The 23,134-nt window shown below is 35.8% G+C and overlaps 1 protein-coding gene and 1 long non-coding RNA gene across 3 annotated transcripts in view; one reads left to right on the forward strand and one right to left on the reverse strand.

Annotated features, from left to right (window-relative positions):
- LOC133097903 (uncharacterized) overlaps positions 1 to 23,134 on the reverse strand; it is a 174,209-nt gene that overhangs the window by 104,374 nt on the left and 46,701 nt on the right. The gene's annotated exons all lie outside the window — the stretch shown is intronic.
- ALDH1A1 (aldehyde dehydrogenase 1 family member A1) overlaps positions 1 to 23,134 on the forward strand; it is a 55,043-nt gene that overhangs the window by 28,338 nt on the left and 3,571 nt on the right. Inside the window, exons 4-12 of the mRNA XM_061201186.1 lie at positions 1,464 to 1,593; positions 3,184 to 3,245; positions 4,795 to 4,923; positions 6,548 to 6,661; positions 11,151 to 11,253; positions 12,830 to 13,014; positions 15,878 to 16,042; positions 19,318 to 19,475; positions 21,350 to 21,424. Of these exons, the coding sequence (XP_061057169.1) occupies positions 1,464 to 1,593; positions 3,184 to 3,245; positions 4,795 to 4,923; positions 6,548 to 6,661; positions 11,151 to 11,253; positions 12,830 to 13,014; positions 15,878 to 16,042; positions 19,318 to 19,475; positions 21,350 to 21,424 (1,121 nt within the window). The remainder of the gene's footprint in view (positions 1 to 1,463; positions 1,594 to 3,183; positions 3,246 to 4,794; positions 4,924 to 6,547; positions 6,662 to 11,150; positions 11,254 to 12,829; positions 13,015 to 15,877; positions 16,043 to 19,317; positions 19,476 to 21,349; positions 21,425 to 23,134) is intronic.

Below are 23,134 nucleotides of genomic sequence, written 5' to 3' on the forward strand. Positions count from 1 at the left end.
CGCGCACCGCGATGAAGAGTGGCCCCCGCTTGCTGCAACTAGAGAAAGCCCTCACACAGAAACGAAGACCCAACACAGCCATAAATAAATTAATTAATTAATTAAAATGGAGATTTCTTTAAAAAAAAAAAAATACGGAATTAGAAGTTATACACAATACAACAACAGTAACCAAAACATCCTGCAGGAAGAAAGCAGAATTTGTTAAAACTTGCCTTCCCTAATTTATCCGATCTGTGAATTACAGAATGTTGACTGCTTCTGTCAGCGTAAGATCGTAAGGGGGGAAAAAAGAGTAAGCATACAAAAATCATGTTTGATTAAGTTTTTTTTTTTTTTAATAAATTTATTTATTTATTTATTTATTTTTGGCTGTGTTGGGTCTTCGCTTCTGTGCGAGGGCTTTCTCTAGTTGCAGCAAGCGGGGGCCACTCTTCATCGCGGTGCGCGGGCCTCTCACTATCGCGGCCTCTCTTGTTGCGGAGCACAGGCTCCAGACGCGCAGGCTCAGTAGTTGTGGCTCACGGGCCCAGTTGCTCCGCGGCATGTGGGATCTTCCCAGACCAGGGCTTGAACCCGTGTCCCCTGCATTGGCAGGCGGATTCTCAACCACTGCACCACCAGGGAAGCCCCATGTTTGATTAAGTTTTGAGGTAGCATACAATATAATGCAGAGAGAGAAGACTGTACAACAGATAAGGAACTGATTTAAGAGTTTATCACCTGTACACTCCTGCCCCAGCAGAACATTACGCCCCAAAGTCTTTACAGTTCTGCTTAAGAAAAGGAGGAAAAGAAGAGACAGGTCATACTAAAACCATTAGGGCACTAGACTAGAAAATGTTGAACTTTACAGCCTGACCACTCAAACAATAATTTTGATATTAGTGGCAAAACTCAGAGTTTCACAATTTAAAATTTTGTTGAAGAAAACTCATGGATTAAACAAAAATCCAGGGGTTACTTAAGTTTGTGTGAATATCCAAATGGGATGTAAAAATTAAAAATGATTATTGAGGCATTATCAATGGTCACTGACAGTAAATTGTCACCCACAGTTGTATCATACAATAAGTGAAATCTTGTTGGAACTCTGATCTAAGGAGACTAAGTGCCACTCTCACAAGCTGTGTGTATATCAAATTGTGACCAGTTCCTAGAAAGTTGGTTCACTGGGGGACGTTCAGAATGAGATAGAAGGGCACTAGGGTTTAGAAACCAGAATCTCACTACCTTTTCTACCCAGATCTTTCTATGTCCTTAAGCAAGTATGATCTTAAGCAAGGCCTTTTAACTCTTTTTTTAGTCTCCTTTTTAAAAAGAGGAGGTTACAAGAGATTGCTTACAGAATTTCTTTTAGTATTTTCAAAATTCTCTAGCACACGATTACTCAAAATATTGACTATTTTTTTAATCTAAAATTTCTGTGGAAGTTTAGATTTGGGGTGTGATCTCTTTTTCAGACAATGGAGTCAATGAATGGTGGAAAACTATTTTCCAATGCATATCTGATGGATTTAGGAGGCTGTATAAAAACATTACGCTACTGTGCAGGCTGGGCTGACAAGATCCAGGGCCGCACGATACCCATTGGTAAGTAGCTTTGGGAAACTACCATTGGTGACGGTAGGGGTGAGGAGATTATTGTAGAGATGAAAAATTCCAAACTCTCCCTTTTAAAGATGTCAACCAAGTAGGGCAGAATTATTTTCTTCTTGACTTTGAGACAATGCAGTTCTGAACCTGGATGTTCTGCTAAGATTCATCATATGGGTTTTAAAATTGTTTCAGCATAATTATGCAGAAGATAACACTATAGATACTTTAGAAAATATTAAAGTAAGAACATTCGTATGCCCACAATTACTGATTTAAGCAGTTGTCTCTCTAAGGACTCAAACTTTTCAGAGCTGGCCTCTGAAATTATTTATTTGGGTTTTATTCCAATGGTGACATTTATACCCTTTCTATAACGTAATTATTTAAGCCTCTTTGTATGTTCCAGTATGAGTCAGCTATGGTCATCTGTGCCTGGTCTAACTCAGTATAGTTAGAGCAGACTAATTAAACAAACTAATTCACATTGATTTGTTTCAAATAGTTTCAAAAAAAGAAGGGTCTGTGTTTATAGCTTAAGAATTTGTGTGAGTGAATGTGTATGCATTTTAGTATTTTAATAGAGTATGCACATAATGGGATAGGAATATGAAAAGGCATCGAGTTGGAAAACATTACAAGTAGAATTTAATTCACATAAACGTATTGACTATGGAAATACAACACCCTCCAGGACTGGCCCTGAAGTGCATTTCCAATCTAACTGGAGCATCCCACTGGTTAGAAGTGAGAGCCCGGAAGTGGAAAGGGGAGAGTGAGACCATGATGGGACCAAGAACTGTGGCTATTTCAGAAACTTTTACTTTACCCTTTAATAAAATGGGAGAAACCATTTCAAGTACAAATAGATCTTGATAAGTAGCCTTCTTGCTATGATAGCCAGGAAGCTTTTGTGGGAACTAGAACGAACACAAAGCACAGTGCAACCTCAGGATGACCACATCAAACTTTGAGGCATATGAATCAATCAAATCCAGATGGAAATGTCCTTTACATCTGGCATTTTTTTCCATAGATTAAGAGAGCTTGCTTTTATTGTTTGGTAGGCAAAAAGAAGAGGACTTTTTAGAACAAGCCAGTAGGAAAGGCTTGTCACTCACAGGGAGATATTTTTTAATTCTACTATATTTTAATTTTACTATTTTTTAAATTATATTATGCACTTAAAAAATTACTGGTAGAACTCAGAGCTGTCAGAAACAGAACTCTAACAGTTTCTTTCTTAGTTACACACCTTTTTATTTCCTTTATCATGAAAGAAAGGAAACTGAGAGCAAGTATGATTTAGAAAGTAGCCCTCCTATAGGATCAGAGATAGAATAAATATTGTTCAGATCTTTTCCAATTGTGCATCTTTGCTTTGACCTAACTCAGTTTTATGGTTCCTCTCATTTCAAATTACTATTTGAGGGCTCAGTTTTTCATTTTGTAAATAGGCAGAGATATGTTCTCTCTTTCTTTTTTTAAAATTATTGTCTATACCTTCCTCTCACATCAGCCCCAAACCACCATTCTGTGAATATCAAGCACATTTGTCTATAAATGATTGTGTGTTTTATTTTTCAGATGGAAACTTTTTTACTTATACGAGAAATGAGCCTATTGGTGTGTGTGGCCAAATCATTCCTGTAAGTTGTTCTTATATAATTTTCAGTCAAAAAAAAGTGAGTTCTAATTCTATTTCATTTGTTAATGAAGATTTCTTGGGCACAAATGAATGCTTAGATATTTGCTAAATGTGGAGCAAATATAGTAATTGTTGAACTTGGGTCTCTCTGTGGCTGTACCCTTTGGATACGAACTAGTAGTCCGGAAACCTATCTATATTCTGGCATATCTCTTGAGTGTGTTTCCATATACAGCATCACCAAACCTTAACCTTTTACTCTATGGTTTGTTTTTAAAAAGATGTATTGTGCACTCTGTTTAAGACCCATGCTTTACACGTACATAGCAAAGTGGTCATCGTGCAAGACGCCAAGCATTTCAGGGAAGTGTAGTATGGCCGACCACTCTCCAACACTTTCTATCAATATATCCTCATTGGAACTTCTCAACATAGAGAAGAGGAGCAACCAGAGTGTTCAAATTGAATGAAATTTCTTAACTAAATGGAAGAAACTGTGCCAGAGGCATTTGGAGCACAGTATGGAATATATCCTACCTTCAGATAAGAGGCTTTGATACTCCACATTCCTCTTTGAGAAAGTACCATTTTAAGCAGAATCATGAAGATTTCCTTTTATGTCCAACAAATAGGAGACTATCAATGATTTCACTTTGACTGACATACTCAGAAAGGCCAAAAAGGCCAAACAAAAAGATGATAAAATGTCCTGATGTTCTTAGATGAGGAAGTGGCAATGACTTATCTTCTGCTCCAATGAGATTGAAATGTACACATATTAACATTTTGAATGAAATTGCTCATTAGTTCAAAAATCCCAATAAAACCCATAAAAACTACATAATTCTGAATACTAAGAATTGTTAATATTTACTGTATGCCTGTGATGAACAATTCACTGCATTAAACATTTGGCCCACTTTCTCTATGAATCCTCAGGACAACCTTCTGAAGTAGAGAGTACTGTTTTTAGCACTTATAGATGATGAAATCATACACAAAGTGCATATAACTTGTCTGAATTCACATGACTGCTCAGTGATTGAGCTGAGATGTGAACCAAGCTGTCAGCCTCCAGACCCTAGACTTCTTTGTCTTTAGCAAGATATTTGTCTTGGAATTAAATACTACTAAATATTATTATTGGGTAAATGGTTACACTTAAAGCCCTATAGGGAGGGAGGAATAATTACACTTTTTAAACCCTTACAGGTAACTTACAGTATATTTAATAGTAAGGCTTGATTTCTAAACCATGCAGTGATTTTTTTTCCTGGTAGAAAAAGAACTCAAAATAACAGCACTTGATAAAATTTTATGACTTTCTCCTGCTCTCTTCCTGTATCTAGTTTATTTGGAGGTTCTTTTTTTTTTTTTTAGCATTTATGAGTTGCTTTGAGCAATGAACTTAATTAGAATATACCAGATGATTAAACAAAACTACTACAATTCTTGTTTAACATCTACAGGGAGTGTATAATGTGGAAGTTAGATTAGCAAATGCGGCTTTCAGCAGTACAAAGAATCTATTGTTATATATTGCTTTCTAGTGGAATTTCCCATTGGTCATGCTCATTTGGAAGATAGGGCCTGCCCTCAGCTGCGGAAACACAGTGGTTGTGAAACCAGCAGAGCAAACCCCTCTGACTGCTCTTCACATGGCATCCTTAATAAAAGAGGTACGTTTCCTAAATCAAAATATGTTTAATCTTTGGATGCTGAAGGAGATGGATGGGCTTTGGAGTGAATGTGGCAGTTAAAAAAAAAACCTTTATTTTTTGGACCTGCATATTTAGCTGTTTTGGAACACAGTTGTTTCCTCCTTGAGTTTCAAATGTAAGACTGCTACAATCACATGACGATATTGAGAGGTGGAATCTTGTTTGTTACTGCCATTCCCATTTCTTTTCATTTAGAATCAGAATAAAGTTGTATTTCAAATATCTTAAAAGAAAAAAAAGTATGTGCAAGAACTCAGGAGTCCTGATTTACAGTAGGAAGACTTCATTTGTTGCTACTGTAAACTACATTATCTGCCAATGGCTACTGTCCAGTGGGGACGCATTAAGCATAGCTGCTGGCAGGGACTTTTGGCAGTCAACCCAAATGAACCTCTGCCCAAAGCAGGACAGGAAGCCAGACCAAAAGCTTCATGTCCAACTGCCACCTTATGATCACTTCTTTTATTTCTTTTGCCCAACACCCATGAATGCAAGTTCATGTTGAAATTGCTATGATTTTCTTTCAAATGTTGAACTGTAAGTTGGTATATAACTGCAACTAACAGCCTGGAAATTCTACAAATTTGTTTAAACTAGTCTATCTGAAGGTTGGAGGCTTCTGAGCTAATACGCTTGCTTGTGGCATTGGGCTACATTATTTCTAAACTCATTCACCCATGAGGGAATACCTTTATATTCTCTTTTCTATTACGGTTTCCTCTGCATTTACCTTCCTGCTCAAAAACTGACAAAAGAGCACATAAAATTTATTTTCATCAACTATCTAGATTGTTTTAATATATTTTTTCTTGCAAACAAGTTATTGTCCTTTATATCATACCAATATTTTAAAAATAAGCTTTAGTCCCTAGAAATTTAAAATTCAGGAAATCTGAATCCATATCTTAAAAATATTCTTCACTTCAAATTAAAAGTAGGCAAAAGAGATGTCAAAATGAGACATTTTGATGCAAATAACATGAAATTTCAATGTGTTGTTTCAGTTGCCACACTGCTCTATACTTGATAATTCTTTAATTGGGATTGGAATCAATCTGTGAAGCTTGATCATGAATGGGATGACCATTTTTAACCTAATATTTTTCTGATTAAATAATGCTGATAGGAATTTGCAAACTAGTTGGTATGCCCTGATCAATCAACAGGTAGAAACTAAAAATGTTAAGATCCCTTTAGCTTCTTATTTTTGCTGAATGGATAATAGACACATTGTTTTCCTTCTTTGTGAGTAATTTACCAACCACTTTTACACACACTATCTTTTTGAGTTACTATTATAAAATTTGAGACAGCCATCATTGGAGCAATGATCCATGAAAGTCAAAGATGGACTTACTCTGAGGAAAAATAGTCCCTCAATAATGCAACCCTTGAGGTTATTTTAAGTGGGCTAAACGATGAAATAAGAATAATAATAATAAAACCACCTACATGAATCTTTCTTTGTAGAGAAACTCATAAGATTAGCATAAAGAGGCAGCTTTGATCCCATACTCTCCTCTTTTTTCTGTAGAATTAAATGATCAGTTCTGTTCTAACTATTTTACTTGTTATCTTTTAGGCAGGGTTTCCTCCTGGAGTAGTGAATATTGTCCCTGGTTACGGGCCTACTGCAGGGGCGGCCATTTCTTCTCACATGGATGTAGACAAAGTGGCCTTCACAGGATCAACACAGGTAACATCATTTACTCAGGCCAGTAGTGAAGCAGTCGGAAGCATGTTTTATGTTACTGTTTTTAAGCTGACATTTCCTTAAAACAAAAGTTCTTTTAATGATTTGTTCCTTATTCTAGCCTTCACACATGTTTATAGAACATAAGCAGATGTCGTTGAGATGAAACGAAATACCTATTACAAAAGCAGAAGGACTGGAGTAAACTGTTTTTAGTATGTTATTACTTTCTCTGATGAGAAATATGGCTGATTAGACGTTGTCGTATGATTAGTAAGGTTTACGATAAAAAATATAAATTAGGCCACAGTGATTTGTATGAATGAATTGTAATTTTATCCTGTAGATTAGGGAAGTCAAAGAGCAGAGCCTCACCCTTAGCTCCTTATTTGGGGCTCTCTCTTCCCTGAACATTCTGAAAAGGAGTCAGCAGCTCAGCTTCCCGGATCCAACCTAACTTTTCTGCCTCAGTAGCTCCAGCTTGGCTATCCAGAAGATTAAAGAACAGGACCCCAGCCGTGGGCACTTCAGAGGAGAGGGATGGGGGAGAGGAGGGATGCTAAATGCTCTCTAAATGCTCTGGGTGTTGAAAATGGTTACTTTTTTAACTTTCTGGAGAGAAACAGGAAGAACATTCCAGATAGCATGGAAAGGCTAATTTGATTATTTTATACTCCTAATTAGCCACTCCAATATAAAGAAAAGTTTACATAGAGAACTAAAATGATAGAAAATCAAATTTTATTTTCCTTGATCTTTTTTAAACTAGATAAATCAATATGTAATTTTTTCTTGTTTTTTATAGACATAGAATAGAAAAAGTTTACATTCTACAAACTCCTAATTGAGGTAGGGGAAAACCAATTCTTCAATCAGGAGTCTGTGGACAAAACAATTGGTAATGGTCAAGACATAGCAATAAACTAAAAATGATGAAGTCACAGGTTGAAATCATAGCAGAGGAGGTAAAGCAGGAAGGTACAAATTCCTCAGCCTAGCATTGTAGACCTTGCCCAACAGGGACGCCACGTACAGCTTCTGCTCTAGATCCCACACACTTGTCTAGTTTGTCTGAGCCAGAGGCTACTGTTCCACGATGCCATCTCTGCATCACTGCCTGTTTGTCTTGGCTCATCCCTGAACCCCTACAGCACTTTAGGGGTACTTTACCTGCCCCCTCCCCCAAAAAACTTTGATATGAGAAGACTAGGAAACATCTAGGTTCAAATTCTAAGTCTACCCCTCTTAGCAGTATGTCTTCCAAAAGTTAAGTATCCTTACTAAACTTGAGTTTCTTCATATGTAAAATGGGAATAATATCTACTTTATTGAGTTGTACCGAATAAAACTGAATAAGCTAATGACTAGTAAAACATTTAGCATCCTACAGAGTAGTCACTAAATGGCATGATTATTGTGTGTTCTAGAGTCATTTCCATTCTCTTGTTCCTTCCCTCACTCTTTAATTTCTCACACTAGTTCATAAGGTGTGAGGGAAGAGGTCCCTTCTCCACATAATATTTCTTCATCGCTGCCCCATCACTTCCTGATTACTCCATGCATCTTTTCATTCCCGCAGGCTTTTGCTCATGCGTGGCCACACCTACTATAATGCGGCTCCCATCACATGCCCTCTATGGCTTTCTCCGCAGTCCCAGGAGCATCCTGAATTTAAAAACTTTCCATCTGTGCCCCCATTGTCCCTGATATATAATTACGATAGCACGTGCTCCTTGCTTTGTTATGTATCTCTCTCCCTTTTGCTGACTATCCTCAAAGACTATCTTATTCATTCTCATCTCCAGAAACCAGTACAGTAACTACTTCTGATTGAGTATTAAAGAACTAAGTGTGACTAAGATGATTTTAGAAGCCACACAGAAAAATCAGTCTTTCTGGGTCCTCTTTTAGCTTCAAGTTCATTGCTTTGCAGATAGTAGTGAACTTGCCAAATGCCATGAAAGAGGCAAACCATGGATTTTATGTTTTTGTGGTTCATTGCAGCAGTCACGCTCATTATAAAAATGTTTCTGGCAAGGTAAGAATTTTAATGTCCCATTAGATTCATTTAAAACAGAATCCAACCCACATTGTGCAGGATGTGCTAAGTTAGAATATTTTTATGAGCATTTGCTACTTCTGCCCCACAAGGGCAACGCCATAATATCATGGAACATACTTTTTACCATAGTCTAAATAGTGCTTATCCTCTCTTCATTGTAGACCTTTTTGAGAAAAAAATGACAACATTTTACTTTTTTCCAAGTGAGGGAACAAAATCATGGGGCAAAAACTGATGTTTCCTTATTTTGACTTTAGCTAGACCTTTGGGAAAACTCAAACAAACCTTTTATTTGCCATCTGAAATTGCACGAAGTAAAAGTGTAACCTTTCTTTCCCACTCATACATCTAACCATTCTTCATGCTAGTTCTTTTGACATTTGTAGCTTTTAGAAAAATGCCTCTGATCTTACTCCCTTCCCCAAGACAAAAATTATCTGCTTTAATTAAGTTTCTCCAGCAAATCTTTCTAAGCTAAAAACAAAAAAACCCCAAAAAACCCCCCAAAACCCCCATAAAATAAAAGAAAGATGCAGAGAAAGAATTTGGAGAATTCAAAGGGAGAAAGGCAAAGATTATTATCTAGAAAATACAAAATTCTTAATCACCTCAACTGAAAACTCAATTTTTGAAAGTGGTCATAAGAAATATGTTGTGGAACCAAAATGGGATATAAGAGAAATTTCAAACAGGGTTTCTCCATTGCCAGTCTACTTTCAGTTTATTTTTATTAACCTACATTTAATGGTTTGATTTAGTGCATGAAGATTTTAAATAAGATGAAAACATTAGCAGATTAATTAATGCTCTACTTTGTAATGCACAGTAGGAGTCGGTTCAACAGTCAAAATTTAAACACACATTCAGCAAGCATCTACTTAACATTTATTCAGTTTGAGATAGAAACTTTTTGTTAAAATCTGATGTGTTGAGGAAGAAAAGAAATTCAGAGAATAAAAGAAGCAAGATAAAATGAATCATCTTGTAAAAAGAAAAGCAAAGATCCTTTTAGTGTACTAAGACTTCAATAAAAAATAATAAGGAAGGGCTTCCCTGGTGGCGTAGTGGTTGAGAACCTGCCTGCCAATGCAGGGGACACGGGTTCGAGCCCTGGTCTGGGAAGATCCCACATGCCGCGGAGCAGCTGGGCCCATGAGCCACAACTACTGAGCCTGCGTGTCTGGAGCCTGTGCTCCGCAACAAGAGAGGCCGCAACAGTGAGAGGCCCGCGCTCCGCGATGAAGAGTGGCCCCCACTTGCCGCAACCATAGAAAGCCCTCGCACAGAAACGAAGACCCAACACAGCCATAAATAAATAAATAAATAAAATTTAAAAAAACAAACAAACAATAATAAGGAAGAAATAGTTATATTAAATAAAGAAAGAAAGAAGAAATAATTATAAAACAGGCCAGATTTTAGAAATGAGAAAAATATAAAGAACTGCAGAAACTAATCTTCATAGGAAGTGATCCATAAAGAAAAATAATGAAAACTTTCTCTGAAGAGAGGCCACTAGCATTAATAAGAAAAAAAAAAAAAAAAGTAGGATTCCAACTAACTGAAGTAGCAGCACAGAACACAGACCCAATTTCTTTCTCCTAACTCCACTGTTCAAAGGTGTGGAGGACAGCATGAGAAAGAGGGAAAGTGAGAGCGAGAGACATGGGGGAGAGGGGATATCAGTTAATCAATAGTTAAGTGAGCCCACTCTGACAGATAGTGCTGAGAAAAGGTATGCAATGATAGGACATTGTCACTGCTACCAGGGAGGCAACATCTATTTGGGAAATTGATATTTATACAAATAATACAATCCAAGAGAAACTCTGAAACGAGTCCTCATGAGGGCACTTATTGGAGATCAGAGAAAGAAAGGGTCATGTTCACCTTGAGTCATCATGGATGGCTTCAAAGAGGAGCTAAGATACGAGCTGGACCCTAAGGAAGGGTAGGATTGGAGGCAGCCCAAGTCAGGGTAAGACCTTTGGGTCTCATCATAAATGAGAAGCAGAGAGAGATTCGAGGCTGGTAAATACGCCACCTTGTCTGGATAGAGTTTTCTGGATTTCAACAGAGGGATGAAAAGTCAAAATAGATAAACTATGGTTGGATCATGATATGTCAGACTGATCAGAAGAAAGATGAAGTTCTGATTAAAATGAAAAATAACCTGTCTAGCCATGTACCTCAAGATCATGTACATCAAGATCAGCTATCACGTTCAGTATATCTGTTTTCATGATCCATCATATGTTTATGCTTGGATGGAGGAGTCTTTGGTATCTGAAAGTGCCAAATCTGGAAAAATGCCATTTCTCCCTTATGAAACGTAACTGTGGCACAAACATCGTATAAATTTAAATTGCTAAAGAAACCTGCCTTCATGAGAGCAGATTAAGCCTCCTCCTTTGTAATGCTCCATTTCAGGTTGGCAAAATGATCAAAGAAGCTGCTGGGAAAAGCAATCTGAAGAGGGTGACCCTGGAACTCGGAGGAAAAAGTCCTTGCATTGTGTTTGCTGATGCCGACCGTGAGTAAAAGCCACTCTGCTCACCTCTCACCCTTCTCCTTTTTGGTGTCTGGTAATGCCATACAGTGAAGGGTTTGCTTCTAACGTCAAAGTGTAAGGCATTAACCAGAGTCCAAAATTACTCTTAAAAATCTCTTAAATTGTTCTAAAGTTATAATGCCTAGATAAGTCCAACACAGACACAATTTCTTGGTTTGGAATAGATTGCTATTTTCTCAGCTGAACTCTAGAGAAACTAACTATTTTGCATTTAGGGGCCGTAATGTATATTCTTAATTCCATACCTTTAAATATTAGCATCACCTTAAGCGTGGTGAGATACCCTCAGACATGTTGGACTGAGACCAGCTGGAGAGACAGCAAGTTGCACATTTGTCGTCTCCCTTCTCTCTGGGTCACACGCTCATTGAATAAAATGGCCAGAGGAAAAAGATGCCTACTATTTAAGTAATTTCTCTCATTTTTTTCTAGCAGGTATAGTTGAATTTATATATATTAAATCTCTAATTATGATGTGACTCCATTATACAATATCCTAGGTTCATCCTGATTATATTATCAAGTAGAATCCCACAATTATTTCCAGCAGAAAAAGAAGGTCAAACATTCATCTGTCTCTTTAAGAGCTGCGTTATTGGTCTGAGGCAAGCAACACAGATGACTTATGTTGTTATTGTGATCTTACCTGAAGCTTTTTAGAGCACACTATCTTATACATTCTACAGACATGACAAGATTTCTGATTTTACCAAATCTTCCTGTAAACTGCTTTCACTACAGCTAAGCGGATGTGATTAGTTCACAAAATAAAGATAACAATATCCAATTGCTACAATGTTAAATTAAATCTTCTGCATTTAGAAAATTAAAATGCAAAGAAAACTTTCTTCTGGTTGTTTAGGATCTACTAATGAAGCAAACTATTTCCTCTTTTTAAGACCCACGCAACCATCTCAGATAAACAGATAAGAAGAATTTATAGGCATATATGAAATAACATGGCACACTTTACATAAATTTGGAAAAATTTTTTCATAGAATAGGGTTGTAAGGTGGTGGGCAATTCTGAATATTAGTTGTTTGGGGGTTTTGGGGTGTTTTATGGGTTTTTTTGTTTTCAGAAATATCACTTTTTCTATTGATTAGGGTACCTAAGAATGTTTTTAAATTCTTATTTAATGTAATGGATATTTTATATTTTCTTTGTCATTAGTTAAAACCTGAGGCCTGAAAGAAATATTCACAGTCGTCTAATTATAAATGGAGATACTTATAAAAATCACTTGCAGTGAGATTTGATCTTAGGATAGTTTCCACATTCTTGGAATTGCGCATATTAAAGTTGTATTAATAACCACTATTATTTCAGAGTCTACTATTTTCACTATCATTTTAGTAGCAAATAAAGGATCAGAAAGGTTAATGTGTCACCTGGCTGATGAGGTAGAATATACTGAATCTATGACTATATGACTCATGATTTTTTTATACCACCATATCACCTCTGAGAAAGATGTATAAAAATATATAATCTTTAGAAAACATCTCTTCTTTAACATGAATGTCTTCTTTGCAGTGGACAGTGCTGTTGCATTTGCACACCATGGGGTATTCTACCACCAGGGCCAATGTTGTATAGCTGCATCCCGGCTCTTTGTAGAAGAATCCATTTATGATGAGTTTGTTCGAAAGAGTGTTGAGCAGGCTAGAAAGTATGTTCTTGGAAATCCTCTAACCCCAGGCGTCAGTCAAGGCCCTCAGGTGAGTGTAAAATAGACGGAACAGCGTTCACCAGGCACAAGAATAAAGTGTCTTCTTTAGACCTGGTTTTACTTGAATACGATTACTTCCCATTCACATATCTTCCCAGGTGACAATACTGTATCAGTTTGGTGATTAAAAAAATAATGAATCTAACTCCCAAAGGTAAAGAAAGTATCCTGGTTTTGTGTTGCCCAGTTATCACATCCAGAAATAGTTGAAGAGATACGTTGGAAATTAAAGATGTGAGGAAACATAACGAATGCTGTAAATTTGTTTTCCTCGATCTGTACACCTCTGAATCCCTATTTACAGTTCCTATCCACTTGGAAGTTCTTATACAATCCTATCATTTATTCTTTCCTCAGCATCAATCCTTTTTCTCGGCTTCCATCCCCAGATACAGGCAGCTGGCACACCTCTATAAATTCTCTCCAAAGTCTTTAGTTACTCTGACCTTCTAAAGATAGCCTGAGTGTCCTAAAAAGTCCCGAGTTCCTGGCTTTGTGGCAAACTTCCCATTTTAGTTGTTAAAGCTCAATTATCCCCTAGGGTTCCCATTTTCTTCTGTCTGCTTAGAACCATTGTCAACGAGAGTGTCTCTCTTATCCAAAGCTCACCCTTCCCTCTTCGTTACACAGTTCTCTGTTCATTGTCTGCTTTCAAGCTCCTGGACCTTTGGTTCTAAATTTACTCCTGCCCTTTGAGGTCTTGATCCAGAGCAGAGTTTCTACCTGATCTCATAGAGCTTACAGTCTAGAAAGTTAAAAGGCTGTCTTGGATTTTCCTGCTCATGCCAAGATACCCAAGTAGGAAAATTTTAGGACTTAGGCAATACCAAATATTGAAATCTAAAAGCCCTAAAATAACTTAACTGGTAAATGAAGTAATACGTTTTGTTAAGTCTAATCTTGTTATATTTTGTATTTATCTTTGTGTTTAGTAACTACATAGAAGTAGTTGCTAATTTTGATCATATTGGGTAACTTTCCAAATGGATGCCAAGTCATGTATTAAATTCAATTTTGACTTGGTCTCCCATTCTAAATAAGGATGGGATTCTAAGGTTTTAGCTGTGATTGTTTCTTTCTCTAAATATCAATCTGTCTATTTATCTATCTATGTAAAAGTAAACACGTTTCCCATTTGTGATACACATCTATCAAACAGACATAAGATAGATGATACATAGATAGATAGATAGACAGATTGATAGATAGAGAGATAGAAAGAAATATATATGTGAAGAGGAAAGAAAAGAAGAAGAGAGAGGAAGGGAAGAGAAGAAACAATATTAGACATTGTTGGGCAATATTTTCCCCCATCAGGGGATCTGTACAATTCAACCGGAGGCTCAAAAATTGAGCTAGAACACTTCATTTTAAGAAAATTTCCATTCATAGGGTTCTTAAGTAAATAATCCAGTGATCTAACTACTTAACATAATAATTTAAACTTTATAAGTGAAAATATTTTTGTCACAGGTTGCACTGAATAAGTAGAAAAAGTAGATACGTTGGGACTTGGAGGAGTAAAAGACCGAAAAGCCCCTGAAGCTTCTTTACCCTTTGAAATACTCATTTGTTGTTATAAGAAAGAGCTTATGGAAAGAGACACTCATTTACTAAGCTTTAATATATATTCTAATTTATAATATAAAATTACATATATACGTGGATATCATAACTTCTTTTTCAAATGAAAATACTGATTATTTCCAACTTTTTAAGGAAATGTATATTTTGGTCTTTGAAATCAGATTGGAAAAGGACTTTACCAAGGAAGAATTTGTTATATGTGTAAATAGTATTTAATCTAATTGGATATGGAGCTGGATTGTGTGCAGTGAGAACTTTGAAAACTTTTCCTGGGATTTAGAAGATAGGGGAGATTGCAGAGTCAAAGAGGACGATAAAGAACAACAGTTTTTAAGTAGTCAGAAGAGTCAAGGCAAATTGACAAGAGGCTCACACCTTAACTCCAGGATCTCCAATGTTTTTCCTTTAAAACCTAACCCTAGCCACATCTGAGACAAGGCAGTCTTCACCAGTGGTTTGGAGTCCAAGAATCACCCAATCCTTCAACCCCCCCAAATAGGAACGGAGGCAATAGGTAGTCCCAATTCCAGTGCATGGAGGAGAGGTATGGGCTCCTGATGTTCCCAGCTAGAACTCTGTAGTCACTCTTTTCCTTGTAAAAATAAACCATTTAAGTTCTGTAGTTCTTGTAATATATTTAGATGTGGTCCATTTAACAAAGCAGATTGGCAACAATCAGGACAGGTCAGAAATTAGAACCAGACCTACTCACTGCCCCAGGAGGACCTAAACTGGGTGGGATAACCAGGCTGTGGTCAGCACGGACCCTGCCACAAGGGGATGGTCAGGGTGAAGAGAAGCAGAGGTCGAGGAATCTTCCTAAAGTCACAAAAAGCATCTGCTTTCCAACTGCCATGTCTAATTAACCCAGTATCAAAGTTTTCTTTTTCTTCTTTCACCTTTTAATTTCATTTAGGATTACAGTTTCCAGGTAAGTGTGGTTGATGATTAACAGACATTTCTTCCTGTAAATAAATGACAGTTGTGTGAAAAGGTTTACACGTTTGCAGTGCCAATACACTTCTCTTACATGGCTGTGAAACAAACACTAAATACAAATATTTATCTTCAAGGTTTTTTTCCAGAAAAGTCTTGAGATAAAATATACCCAACAATAAATCTGAGCCTCTGTCAGCTGTTTTGGTTGAATATTTAACTTAATAACAATAGCCTACCATTTTGAAACCTTTATTTACAGGCCGGGCAAAGTATTATCTTTACGAGTTGCTATTTTTTTTCCTTTTCATGTGATATTTTTCAAATAGATTGATAAGGAACAATATGAAAAAATACTTGACCTCATTGAAAGTGGGAAGAAGGAAGGGGCCAAACTGGAGTGTGGCGGAGGTCCATGGGGGAATAAAGGCTACTTTATCCAGCCCACAGTTTTCTCTAATGTTACTGATGAGATGCGCATTGCCAAAGAGGAGGTAAATGGTTTCATTCTGTTCTGTTCCCTTTGTTGCCATATTTTGTCTGCGTGGATGTATACAAAGTATTCCTGTAACATTCTCAGCTCTTTGAACACCTTTTCCAATAAATGTTACTTTTCATTTCTAATACTGATAAAGGATTAATTTATTTTTGATTAAGACTAAAAATAGTCAGGAATTCATTGGGCAGGCCAAGAACTTCCAGTCGACTGCAGATCAGGATGCTTAACAATTTTTAGGTGCTTCCTTCACAGATTTAAAGTAATAGAAAATACAATTCCACGTTCATTGTTGCTTTTTCTCCTTTGGAAATAATATATTTGAAAATAATTGGAAAAGAATAAAGTGATATGCCGTTTTTTAAAATTAAACTCCTTATTTTGAGATAATTGTAGATTCAGTTGCCATTGTGAGAATATAGAAAGATCCCATGTACTCTTTATCCAGTTTCCATCATTGGTAACATCTTACAAAACTATAATATAATATCACAGCAAGTATGTTAACATTGATACAGTCAAGACACAGAACATTTCATCACCACGTGAATCTCTCATGTTTCCCTTTAATAGCCAAATCTATTATCCTTCCTACACCATCCCATCCTCAACCCTTGGCTTTCTCTTAACCACTAATCTCTTCTTTATTTCTGTAATTTTGTCGTTTCAAGAATGTTACATAAGTGGATTCATACTTCATGCAGTCTTTTGGGATTAGCTTTTTTTCACTCACGTAATTCTCTATAGATTCATCTAGGTTGTTGCATGTAAGGATAGTTTGTTCCTGTTTATTGATGAGTAGTATTTCATAGCATGGGTGCACCATAGTTTGTTTAACCATTCACCCTTTGAAGAACTTTGGGTTGTTTCCAGTTTGGGGCTACTTTTAATAATGCTGTTATAAACATCAGTATACAGGTTTTTTGTGTGAACGTAAGTCTTCATTTCTCTGGGATAAGTGCCCAGGAGTATAATGCTAGGTCATATGGTAGATGCAACTTTTTAAGAAATTGCCAAACTGTTTTCCAGAGTGGCTGAACGATTTCACATTCCCCTTAGCAATGTATGAATGATCCTAATTTCTTTGCATCCTTGCTAACATTTGTTGTGACTATTTTTTATTTTAGCCATTCTGATAGGTGTGATAGCTCACTGAGGTTTAAATTTGCATTTCCTTAGTGGCTAGTGATATTGAACATCTTTAATAAGCTTATTTGCCATCTGATAACTTCCTTGATGAAATGTCTCTTCATTTCTTTTGCTCATGTTCTAATTGGATTGTGTGCTTTTTACTGTTGAGTTTCGAGAGCCCCTTATACATTCTTGATACTGATCTTTTTTTGGATGTGTGGTTCGCAAATATTTTCTCCCAGGCTGTAGCTTGCCTTTTCATCTTCTATACCAGGGTCTTTCTCAGAACAGAAGTTTTTAATTTTAAGGAAGTCCAATTTATCCATTTTTCTTTTTATGGATAGTATTTTTGGTGTCAACTCTATGAACTACTCTTTGTTTACTCCTAAATCCAAAAAAACTTTTTTCTGTGTAATTCTTTTATTCTTTCTGAAAGCTTTATAGTCTATGTTTTACATTTAAGTCTATGATCCATTTTAGGTTAATTTTTATACAAGTGTGAGATTTAAGTCAAGGTTGTTTGTTCGTTTGTTTTTGCCTATATGTTCAATTGCTTCAGCATCATTTGTTGAAAAGGTGTTTTTCTTCCATTCCATTACTTTTGCAACTGTGAAAGTTCAGTTGTGCATATTTGTGTGTGTATCAGTTTCTGGGTTCTCTACTCTTCAATTGATCTATGTGTCTATTTCTCTACCTATACTCTCTTTTTTAATTTATTTACTTTTATTGAAGTATAGTTGATTTACAATGTTGTGTTAGCTTCAGGTGTACAGCAAAGTGATTCATATATATATGAATATATATATATATATTCTTTTTCAGATTCTTTTCCCTTATAAGTTATTACAAAATATTGAGTATACTCTTTTGATTTTGGTAGCTGTATGATAAGTCTTGAAATTGGAAAGACTGAGTCCTCTCACTTTATTCTTCTTTTTCCAAATTGTTTTATCTAAGCTAATTCCTTTGCTCTTCCATATAAATTTTAGAATAACCTTGTCCATATATACTAAAAAATCTTGCTGGAATTTTGAGAGGAGTTGTGTTAAAATTGTATATATATCAATTTGGGGAGAATTAATGTTTTTATTGTGTTAAATCTTCCAGTTATTGAATATAGTAGATCTCTCCATTTATTTATATCTTCCTTTATTTCTTTCATTAGCATTTTGTAATTTCCGGTAACAAGTCCTATATGTGTTTTATTGGATTTATACCTAAGTATTTTTTGAGTGATTGTAAATGGTATTTCTGATTTCAGTATGCACACGTTCATTGCTAGTATATACAAGTATAGTTGATTTTTGTATATTTTCTTGCATCCTGTGACATCACTGAACTCAGGTATTCTAGAAGATTTTTGGATATTCCTTGGGAATTTATATGTAGACCATCATGTCATCTACAAATAGGGACAATTTTATTCCTTCGTTTCTAATCTATATGCCTTTTATTTCCTTTTCTTGCCTTTTTCACTTGCTAGAATTCCAGCACTATGTTGAATAAGAGTAGTAAAAGTGGGCATCTTGCTTTGCTCCCTATCTTAGGGGAAAAGCATTCAGTATCATATCATTGAGTATGATGTTAACTGTAAGATTTTTCATAACTGCCTTTGATCAGGTTCAGAAGTGCCTTTCTATTTTTAATCTGTTGAGGGGGAAAGGAGGTTGGATTTTTGTCAAATGCTTTTTCTGCATCAATTGAGATTATGTGATATTTTTCCTTCATTCTATTAATATGATGTATTATATTGATTGATTTTTGAATACTGAACCAGCCTCGCATCTCTAGAATGAACCGCACTTGGTGATGGTGTACAATTCTTTGTAGGTATTGCTGAACACTATTTGCTAATATTTTTTAGGAATATTTGCTGTAGTTGATATCGGTCTGTGGTGTAAGGGATATTGGTCTGCAGTTTTGATTGTTTTTATTGATAATAAAAAAACATTTAGTTATTGCTCACTGTGTGCCAAGTACCTTATAGTCAATATAAAACATAAGTATATTTACATGAAATATAATAAATATAAATATTTTATTTATATATTACATAGATTTATATTTATAACTATAATACAAAATAAATATTTAGTTGTAACCTATTACTATGATTTATTTCATTCATTTCTTGTGGTATAGATATTTGGACCAGTGCAGCAAATCATGAAGTTTAAATCTTTAGATGATGTAATCAAGAGAGCAAACAATACTTTCTATGGCTTATCAGCAGGAATTTTTACCAAAGACATTGATAAAGCCATCACAGTCTCCTCTGCTCTGCAGGCCGGGACAGTGTGGTAAGTCAAACCTATGTAATATCACCTTTTCAATGTTAACCACATTAACAGGCTACTTTGAATTTTTTCTGACTTTGATTTTTTGTTTGGAATCACATGGCCTGCTGTTTGAAAATAAAACAAACAAACAAACAAAAATCCTGCTGTATTGGAAGAACTTTAGAAGAGCATAGAAGATAGATAGATAGATATAGCATATATATATATATATATATATATATATATACACACATATCTATATCTATCTATCTATCTATCTATATATATATATATATACACACACACACACATATATATATTTAACTCTATCCAGCCTTTTGAAATTACTTGCCCAAAATATTCTATTGATGTTTGGCTAATACAATACGTATTATTATTATAAATAATTTCTAGGCACTTGGCACTATGCTACACACAAGGGAGATAAAAGTTCTGTTTAATCAAGATAATCAGATAGTAAGACAGTATTTATTCAGTGCCCTTATGTATACAAGCATTTAGTTCTTACATCAGCTTTTTACTCTGGGATTATTAGAGATGTCTGAAGGTCTCAAATTGTAAGAACATACTGCCTTTTGAGGAGCATGTCTGTTTTATTTTTGACCCGGTTTATATCTCTGATGTTTATACTTTAATTTTAGAGTATATAAGTGCCAAGGCTATGCCTCTCAAACTGTCATATCCCCTGCCCAGCCCCCCGTCTCTGGACCGCCTTGTTAGTAGTTCTTGTTCCATCAGACCTCACTTTGTCCCCTCAGTCCCAGCAACAGCCCAAGATTATTTTCTTCCCGATAATGTCACAACCAAATCCACTGGACGTTGAAAAGTATTTATCCTTGAGAGACAGCCAAGAAATCCTTGCCCCTCTTGATAGCTCTAGAATCTTTTTTCTTAAGCAAAGGGACATTCATGATTTAGTCAGTATGCACTCTACGCTAAGCACCACGTGGCAGTCTTCACATTCATTATCTCATGTTACCTTACTACAACTGTTAATTGGTATGGCAAATTTACTGATGGAAAAACAGAAGCTTAGTGAGGTTGCATAACTGATCGAGATCATGCAATAAATGACAGCTGAGATTCAGACCTATTTCAGACTCTAAAGCAGTGATTCTCAACCCTGGCTGTACAGTAGAGTTGTCTGGGGAGCTTTAAAAATATCTACACTGATTTGGGTGGAGGCGGGTGTACATCAAACCCACCAATTATATCAGTTTCTGTGACTGAGTCTGGATGTAGGTCTTTTAATTTTTTTAAATTCTAATTATTCATGTTTTTATCATTATATGTTCATAAAAGCATTTTGAAACATTTTTAAAAATATGGCAAGGGATAAGCAAATTAATAATGAAATCCAACTCCTGTCAAGGCCTCTGTTTAAGCCATTTTTTGAATTAATTAATGAAAAAATTGAACTAAGTAATATGAGACATATTACAATTATAAAAGAAAATTAATTCTAGCCTGTTAAGTACACAACCCACAAGAGAACTACAAAGCTTACTGAGTATAGGCAGTAAAGAACACCCATCCAACAAACTCGTCTCTCACAGACCATATCCTTCCTCTTATGGTACGTTGGGTATTCTATCTTTTATAGTTCAAGCTATAACTTCTCAGGGACATGATGTACTGCCAAAATGGCTATCCACACACAGAGTTGGACCATTTTTAAAAAATTCCTAGGCAGTATATATACATATACTTATACTCCTGCATTCTAATTTATAGTGCTACTTTTGTTCAAAAATGACTACATAATATTAAAATTAATGGAGTTGTTAAAGAACTCTCTGAATTTCAAAACTTCCAAATTTAGGAGTTATTTCATAGGTTAAGTATGACCTATAACGTACTTATTTTCTTTTCAGGGTTAACTGCTATAGTGTGGTATCTGCCCAGTGCCCCTTTGGTGGATTCAAGATGTCTGGAAATGGTCGAGAACTGTAAGAATAACTTTCATTAAGATAAACACTTGTCTTGATAAAAATGGTTCTCACTCTCAAGGAATTAATCCTTAGTTACTGCTCAGATTAAAACCTGCCTCTGTTCTTTCCTGGAGATTAATACTGTCAAACAGCTTTTTAAATGCTGGATTTACCCCCAAAAGTGCAAAAAGGTGATGGCAGAGGGAAATACAATTTATTAAACTCTTACAGTTCACAAGGGCTCATACTAAGCACTTTACATTGGTTACTGAAATATTGCCTACTTTTAGAATTGTTTGCTGTAGACATGAATGTAACATATTTGGGAAACATTTCCAGAAAGGAGGTGGAAACTACAAATTGGTGATTGTAAGAAGTGTGCAAATATAAGAACAGTTTAGCTATTTGAATATGCCTCTTACATAAGTAAATTAGGTGTCTTTATATCAAAAAACTTTTCAGTGTAGGAGTAATGATTCTCATTTGTTGAAATATTTTTGATGTAGACTCTAAAATAACCTGAATGAGTTATTTTTGGTACTAAAATATAAACTGAAAGAAAAATTTAACTAAGGAAAACATGTTTTATAGTCATGACTAGATTGAGGATATATATATTATACAAATGCATTTATCAGCCTTCAGTTGCTTTCCAAACCAGGAAATGTTGACTTTTTAAAAACGTGCACATACATATTTACACACAGAAAGTAGTGGCAATGTGTTTGGTCAATTTTGTTCAAGCACTTTTAACCATTTTAGTTCTTAAAATTTTCTCGTATTTATCAATAAATTTAAAAAATCATCAGGAAAAGACACATTATATTCAAACCTTATGGAATCAAACATAGTAAAGCTGCTCATTTTGTAAACAGCAAGTAAAAGTGAGTCTCAGCTTCTAAAGGTCATGAGTGCCTTAAAGAGCCAGGTACTTGTCATTTAAATAAATCAGCAAAATCACAATGAAACAACTACCACTGGGGAGTCAGTGAAAAGACGGCATGTTAAAATGATCCATCCTCCTTCTCAATATACTTTCATTAAGTAGTTACTATGTATATGAGGTCCTAGGAGCCCCAGAAATACGGTACCATGTCCCACCTTCCATATAATCGTGGTGGCAGGAGGAACATGTAAAAATAGAGAGCAAAATAACCAACACACACTATGAAATAAATAGTAACAGACTGGGAGTCCGTGCCTCGCGAAGGTAGAGAAGCAGTTAAAATGCAGAGCGCAGTATCGGAGGACGGAAAATCTGGGCACCACCAGACTATAACATTCACGTCACCTCGCTAACTCTCACTGTTTCCATCTGTCAGACAAGCTCAGCATTTGTGGTGGGGATAGGAGTGGGAGAAGAAAGTAAAAGGTCTATGAGCTCCTTTCCATGCTTGAGGTTCTGTGGTTCTAACCCCGGTGAAAATGCGATGGGTAAAAACTTAAAGACCGTTGATAGAATAAGAGAAGACCTAACAGAAAAGGTAGGACTTGATCTAGGGCATGTAACAAGTGTAGGATGTTAGGAAGCAGAGAAGAGGGCATTCTTGAAGGAATGTTCCATGTGGCATGTTGAGGGGTTAGTGAATTTGCCTGACAGGTGGGGATTTATGGGGGTGAGAAGTGTGATTTCAGAGTTAAATAGGATACAGATTAAGAAGTCTTGAATTCAAGAAAATCGGCTTACATATATTAGTGGAGCAGGGAAAGCGATGGATAGCTTTAGAA

Source organism: Eubalaena glacialis, chromosome 9 (genome assembly GCF_028564815.1).
Source record: "Eubalaena glacialis isolate mEubGla1 chromosome 9, mEubGla1.1.hap2.+ XY, whole genome shotgun sequence".
In the NCBI taxonomy this organism is placed as follows: Eukaryota; Metazoa; Chordata; class Mammalia; order Artiodactyla; family Balaenidae; genus Eubalaena; species Eubalaena glacialis.